General features: G+C 40.3%; 1 protein-coding gene across 1 annotated transcript in view; it reads left to right on the forward strand.

The window, feature by feature from the left end:
• HEG1 (heart development protein with EGF like domains 1) overlaps nucleotides 1-4,398 on the forward strand; it is a 65,956-nt gene extending 61,558 nt beyond the window's left edge. The window contains exon 15 of the mRNA XM_044669160.1: nucleotides 4,029-4,398. Coding sequence (XP_044525095.1) covers nucleotides 4,029-4,178 — 150 coding nt within the window. The 3' untranslated portion in view covers nucleotides 4,179-4,398. The remainder of the gene's footprint in view (nucleotides 1-4,028) is intronic.
• Nucleotides 4,399-7,883: the final 3,485 nt, after the last annotated feature.

Below are 7,883 nucleotides of genomic sequence, written 5' to 3' on the forward strand. Positions count from 1 at the left end.
TTTAATGGATTATTTTTAAAAGTCATAACTTCGCCGAGAACAGAGGAGGGAGTTTGGGGGAAAACCAGAAATAAGAAGTAAGACATAGTAGTGGAATTATTTCTAGATTCTAAACTTCCTTGACACTTAAAAAAATTAGTATCACTTCCCATTAATTATATCAATATATATGCAGATATATACACACACATATAGGTAAACATATACATATATATCTTCTTAAAATATATTGATATATCCACGTGTTGATATATATCGATATACATATCTTTATGTACCTATAGGCACATAGATAGAAATATCTGTGTATATCTATTTGTAGTTAATAGGTATATCTCTCTATATATATCTGTAGAATAGCTAGCTGGATAGATATTTAGATGCATAGATAGCTAAATTGGATGGATAGGTGGATAGGTAGAGGGATGGACAGATGAACAGATAGATGGATAGAGGGATAGATAGATAGATAGATAGATAGATAGATAGATAGATAGATGCCAGATGGATGAATGGTTGAATTTATATTTATTTATATGCATTTATTATATATAGACAAACAGACAGATAGATTAGATAGATGGATAGATGAATGGATGGATGGATAAATGGATAGATAGATAGATAGATAGATAGATAGATAGATAGATAGATAGATAGATAGATGGATTGATGGATAGATAGATAAATTAAATAGACAGACAGACAGACGGACAGACATAACCTAGTTCTGGAGGGAAGCTCACCCCTTGGGAAGATCTGGAAATCTTCATGGTGGCACTTGAACCTTGTTTTAGAAAGAACTAGGAATTCTAAGAGATGGAGATTAAGAAAGAGAAAATTTAAGACAGTATCATCATTTTTTAACAATTAGGGAAAATAACACATTGTCCAGTTCTAAAAGTATAACTCATTCCATACCCAGAGTCCACCTCTTCTCTACTGAAAGGATGGTGATATGTTTTATGATTAGACTTCTGAAGTCACCATTGATCACGCATTAACCAGAGTTCTGTTGTTTTTTAATGTGATTTTTTTTTTGAAAAATGTTATTTAATTAATTAATTTAGAATATTTTTCCATGGTTACATGATTCATGTTCTTTCCCTTTCCTCCTCCCAACCCCCTCCCATAGCCAGCGAGCAACTCCACTGGGTTTTACATGTGTCATTGATCAAGACCTATTTCCATATTATTGATAGTTGCACTGGAGTGGTCCTTTAGAGTCTACATCCCCAATTATGTCCCCATCGACCCATGTGATCAAGCAGTTGTTTGTCTTCTATGTTTCTCCTCCCACAGTTCTTCCTCTGAATGTGGCTAGTTTTCTTTCTCATAAGTCCCTCAGCCTTGCTCTGGATCCTTGCATTGCTGCTAGTAGAGAAGTCCATTATGTTTGATTGTACCACAGTACAATGTTCTCCTGGATCTGCTCCTTTTGTGCTGCATCAGTTCTTAGAGGTCATTCCAGTTTACATGGAATTCCTCCAGTTCTTTTAATGTTGATTTTAAAAATATTGTTATACTCATCTTTTTAAAAACCCTTACTTTCCATCTTAAAATTAATACTATGTATTTGTTCCAAGACAGAAGAATGGTAAGGGCTAGGTGATGGGGTTTAAGTGACTTGCCCAGGGTCACACAACTAGGAAGTGTCTGAGGTCAGATTTAAACCCTGGACCTCCCATCTCTAGGCCTAATTCTCACTCCTTTGGGCTAGCCTGCTGCCCTAATATTGTGCTCATTTTGTAAATTGTTATGTCCCAATTACCTAATGTATTTCTAAATGTGATGTTTCCCAAATTCATCTCTCAAACGAATGATTTTACAATCAATGAACCCACTTTATAAAAAATACATTTTCTTTCAACTTAGCTCTTCTTTCTTCTTTCTCCTCCTCCTCTTAATAATAATTAGCATTTTATAGCACTTTTACAAAGCACTACCTTTACAAAAGTTATCTCACTGAAGAAAACCTAGATTTCCTTTGATTTTATTTGTACATCCTCACAGACAGACACACGCACACATGCCCACACCCCTCTCTCCTAGTGACTCTTTAGCAATGACTAGTAGAAACAGCTTGATCATCATTTTTAGAGAAGCCAGAACTAATTCATTTGCGTGTTGCCATGGAATTAGGTCAAAAGTTTTTAGTGAACCCATTTTCAGTCCTCTGCGGTAGTCTTAGCAATGCTAGAAACTTGAGTAATCTGATCAAGCATAATCAATATCAATCAGCCAATAAATACTTATTAACGAGTACCTGCTTTGTGCCTGGCACTGTGCTAAGAGTGGGGGTTATGAAGCAAGGTAAAAGATAGTCCCTGACCTCCAGGAGATTACAATCTAATGGGGGAGAGAAGGTACAAATGCTGGTGAACGAACAAGCCATATTCATTGTGGCGGTGACATAATCCAGTAGTCTGGTGCCCAAATTCTGTAAAGTGATTGGAAAGTCAAGATGACTCACGTTTGAATTGTTCTGTTCCTCCTAGCATGGGCCATCAAAGTGTGGGTCAGTCGTATCAGTAATGTAATTGCTTATGGTAATACTCATGTTAATCATAGAATGATTTCTAGAGTTTTTAGTTTCGGTCATAAATTAATCATTTACACAAAACATACCTTATTGTTGTCTTCTCAAATACAGAACCAGCTTCCTGATTCATTCTAGGGAGATAATTTACAGGGGCAAAAAAAAAGGGTAAAAAAAGGGGGGGGAGAGAAGATGTGATGAATCGATATAGTCTGCGTGATCTTTGATCTCACTGAAATAGTGTGGTAAAAGGAAGCCTGAAAACTACTAATTAGTCCTTTATCAAATCTGGTCTCAGATACTTACTAGCCTAGCAACCCTGGGCAATTCATTTAGCCCCTATTGCCTAGCCATTACTGCCCTTCTGCCTTAGAACCAATACATAGTACTGATTCTAAAATGGAAGGTAAGGGTTTAAAAAAATTAATCCATTGAAAAGGAAACCAAGGTCTCTTGACTTTTGGTCCTATTTCTGCCACTTAGTTTGTGAGCACTTCATTTATTTGTATTTCGATTTCCTCTTTTGGAGAATGGGAAAAGATATCTGTATCCTAAATGGCCCAAAGTAGGTAGCATGCATTGTAGTAGAAGAGTAGAAGGGAACTCTGTGAATGGAAGATATTCCTAAGAGAAGAAAGGTAGCATGACTGCGTGGAAAGAGAGCCAGCCAGGAAGATGTGAGTTCAAATCTCACATCCAACACACTGTGTGACCCTGGGCATGTCACCTTATCTCTTCATGTCCTAGGCAACTCTCTGAGTTGTAGAGAGCTTGTAGAAAAGGGGCTGTCCTCTATGTTGGTAGAAAGAGTTTCCTCACCCGGGAGTTCCTCAGACCAATAGCCCCAACCCTAAATATGGTGCCATTGTCACACCTTCTGTCTACACCAGTGCTTTTCCTAATGGTATTTTGCCAACATTAGTTGTGTTTAAGGATGCTAATGTTATTGTCACCTCAATATTATCAGGAGAGCTGCACGGTGTACCAGGAGAACAGTGCGGTATAGTGGGAAAGCGCAGGATTTGGAGTCAGAAGACCTGGATTTGAGTCCCATCTCTACCACTAACTAGCCATGGGACCTTGGGCAAGTCTCTTAAACTCTGTGAGCCTCAGTTTCCTCATCACTAAACTGGCCAGAATACTATTTGCACTAACTAAATCACAGGATCTTCATGAGGATCGTTTGATGAATATGTAATAATAGCACGTTTTTACTTGTATGATGTAAGACATAATTCCGTTTTAAAAATAGAAGAGCCGAGACAGAGAGAGGGAGACATCTCCTTGGAGATGCCAGCTTGGGGAAATGGTAGTGGTAGATCTAGGAAGAAGCCTTGACTTCTAGCCACCTGCCCTGCACGTTGTTACCTTATCTCCCACTCAGTTTCATAAAGTGCAAAATAGTGTTTGAAATAATTGGATTATTTAATTTAAATTCAAGAATAAGAAATTAATTCCTCTCTTTCTTTTATTTCAATCTCTTACCTAGCCCACAAACGTCAGGAACCCAGAACTTGAACGAAATGGTCTCTATCCCACCTACACTGGCTTGCCAGGATCTCGACATTCTTGCATCTTTCCCGGACAGTATAACCCTTCTTTCATCAGTGATGAGAGCAGGAGGCGAGACTACTTTTAACACCATGGATAATGGGAAACCCACTCGGTGTTATTTACACATGAATTCTGTCTACTCAGAGAATGGAACTAGGAAGACACCCTGAACACTTGCTGCTCCACAGACCATTCAAAGCGGAAGGTTACATGACAGACAAGGATGGGACACAAGATTCAAAGATGGCAAAGACTGAAAGGAATTACTCCAATGGGAAGCTAAATCACAGGCTGCTCATTCTTTACTCTTCAGTGTTCATATGTGTTACTGTGAAATGTGATAATGGGTCAGTAAGAATAGATTTGCTTTGAGTGACATGTCATGGATGCTACCACTAGGAATGAGTGGAAATGGTTAGATGCCATTTCAAAGACTTGGTTGGTTGGTAGATTGGTTTTTAAATACACTTTACCACTCAACCTGTTCCAGAACAGAATCGTGGCTACTCTGGACAGCTCCACTAGATGTTGTCATTGATGTTGTCACCTTGCAGCAAAGTATTGATTGTTTTGAACTAATTTATTTCCATAATTACAGTCTTCCTCAGTGCCTCTGTGCTGAACCATGAGTGTGTTCTCAATGTTCTCATGAGTGTGAACTCAATGACTGCCCCGAGGCACTAGAGAAATTTTGGTGTAACACTTCTAATATGCTTCTAGATCTTATTCTGTAGTTTCGAGCCAAATGGAAAATGAGCTGAGCCCAGGATTTACTGTATCACAGAGGGTGACCCAGGAAGTGAGGTTGTGAAGTGCCACAAACTGTTATGTGAAATAGGTTTTTTGTTGTTGTTTTTTTAAATCAAGGCATTGACCCTTTACAAAAATGATTCCCCCTCTGGAGCTTAAGAGTTTCTTTCAACAATTTGGGATCAAAGCAATATCCTTTAGAAAGAGTAACAAGTCATGGAATCAGCTTTGAAATCAAAGTATTAGTTCACCTGCCCTTCATCTACAGTTGGGACCTGTGGATATAATTTTGAGGGTGACAACAGCATAGGTCCCTAGAAGAGGAGCACAGAGACCTAGAAACCTGCAATAACCATCTCCTGTCTGTTTCCAGTCTATGAGAATGGAGCAAAGAAAAACCATCCTTTTTATGTCCACTGGCTTTGCCCTGGGCTCATGTATATGACAGAGATCACCTCTGCTGAGAAAAGCTCTTATTTATAGGTTATAAGAATATTTTTTAGGATAGGGGTGGAAGGTGTGTGGGAGTGGGGTTGAATTGGATATTTCATTGCTTTGGGGAAAGACCAGAAACAACTGTCTCCTATAATTGGATATTGATAGCTGCTGGAGAAATTGGCTGAACAAGCAAGCTAGATTTCACTGAAATGTCCAGGCCATTGGAAGCCATACCAGCTCTTCATAAAAGATGAGGTAGGCTTGGCGGGGCCCTAGGTGAGTTCTCCTTACATGTCTGGGCTGCCTGCATCAGTAGTCTTGTCCGTAGGGCTCAATGTTAAAGAATTGATCATTGAAAGCTGTTTCTTCCTTGAAGATGCAACATGTAAATTGTTTTCTCTTGTCCATCAGTCTGCCCTTGTTTATACTACTATGCAGTTTCCCTGAAGCCAGGCAGTATTTCAGGGAATGTTATCAGATAGCTGAGGATTTCTAGACAACTAAAGACTTCAGTGTCTGCTTTTTGGAAAAGTATGTCCTACGGATCTATTTTTTATGCCCATAATTTAGGACCTACATTGCTCGCTCACTTGAGCAGCACCCAGTGTCTGGAAAGAATATCCATGAAATGATGTTGATTCTATTTCCCAAATAACATCTAAGTGTTCAGCTAAGGTGAAGAAAGAACGATTTTGGAAAACTGTTGCCAACACTTCAGGTTAAGTCTACCGGCAACATATTTTTTCTGGAAATGGCATAAGCACTTTGGAAGCAGTTACTTCTGCTCAACAGAGGGATGGTTACTGCTGGGTTATCGTAGCTCTTCAAAATGCAATACAATAGGACAAGCCACTTAAAATGCTTTCTTTAGAGCATGACATGATTCTAGTAGCACTGCTTGGATGAATGCATGTGTTTTTCCATTGGTCCCTTGATTCTGTCTCAGACTCTGTCTCTCTGTCTGTCTGTCTGTCTGTACTCTCATAAATATAGCTCTGCTATTGCAGAGAATGCTAGTTGGGTGCAATGCACCTTAGTCGTTAAAACAAATTGGCCCTCACCCTGCAGGATGCAAGCAGAATTCAGGTTTCACTGATGAATGCAATGATTTTTTTTAAAGGCATTAAAAACTTTCTTCTGAATTGTGGGTGAGATCTTCCATGACTTGTCAGCATACAGTAATGCATTCTGCCTTGCTTTCCTCCATCCTGCTGACCAGCTTAGAGTCACTACACTCTCTGGTCCCCCTATTTATGTCACTTCACCGCATCCTAAGGTCTGTTATCGTGATGATGGAAATGAGTAAGAGAAGCCGAGTAGGGGATGCAGAAGTAGGGGAGAGCCTAGAGGATTGCAAGCACAGCCTGCTGCTTCAGGGCACTCAGGGGGCCTGGATGGCCTCTGACACATGGAGCAAATCATCGCCTCCTGTCTCAGGGGGACAAGCTACCAAAAGATGACTTTGCTCCATCTCAGAACCATTCTTGAAGGGTCTGTGAATCCGTTTTGAGCTTAAGTCGAAAAGAGAGAACTATGACTACAAGGACTCTTTCTCCACTGATAGGACTTCATAGAGGAAGATTTTTTTTGGAAAGTTTGCCTAGCATGGTATCCCAACACATCACCAAGTGCCCCAGGGAGACAGGAAGGTCTAGGGAAGGTTACTCCGAATGGCAATTGTGTGGAGAGAAGTATTTGTGAACCGTAGAACTCCTTTCTCCAGTCTGAGCATGGGAGCATAGCTTTGGAACCAGAAGGGATCCTCGAAGAGACCAACGAATCTTCTCCCCTCATTTTACAGAGGAGGAAACTGTGGTACAAAAGAGATTAAGTGACTTGGCCAAGGGCACACAGGTATTACATGAGAAGGGAGAAAAGAACATTTGCTAAGCTTTCTAGTCACAGAGTTAACAACTCAAATATTGATTATGTACCTACTGTGTGCAAACTGGGGGTGAAATGTGGGGTCAGTCTGGGACTGCTGCTTTTTATTGACCCAGATCATGCCTATGTGGAGAGCAAGACTGGGCAACAGCAGTTTAAATTCTTTCCACGTGGTTGCCCAAACAAGGGTGAGGCCGTATCAGGAAGAACAGTCATTCTTGGGGTGCATGCAGCGACTTTCCCTCCACTGCCCAGATTGCCCTCAGTGTCACTCCCCTATTCTGGAATTTATGACTCATATTGGGGGAAAAGGAGGGAGCAAGCTGGGAGCAGTCATGTGGGGATAAAATGAGATTCTAAGCTGTGTCTGTGATGCATGTATCTGTAAGGCAAGACCTGGATTAAATGGGATCATGAACCTATAGGGTGAAATTGAGCACGAGATTAATGCAGCCTTTGTCTGGTCCAGAGGCTTCCCTTCTGCCTCCGAATGAAGCCCTTCCTTCATGTCATCTGACTTCCACGGACCCAGTCCTTGTTTACTCAGCAGAGATGAGACTAGGATAGCTGAATCTGCTTCTTGTCAGAATGCCTGCTTTCTTGATTTCTCTTCCAAAGAGCACAGTTGTGGCATTCAAGTAAAAGGAAGTTGTTACCAAGAAATTAATAGAAGCAATCTTGAAATACTTTTAATAACTGCAACGCGTTATTGGCATTC

The sequence above is a fragment of the Gracilinanus agilis genome, chromosome 3 (assembly GCF_016433145.1).
Source record: "Gracilinanus agilis isolate LMUSP501 chromosome 3, AgileGrace, whole genome shotgun sequence".
Lineage (NCBI taxonomy): Eukaryota > Metazoa > Chordata > Mammalia > Didelphimorphia > Didelphidae > Gracilinanus > Gracilinanus agilis.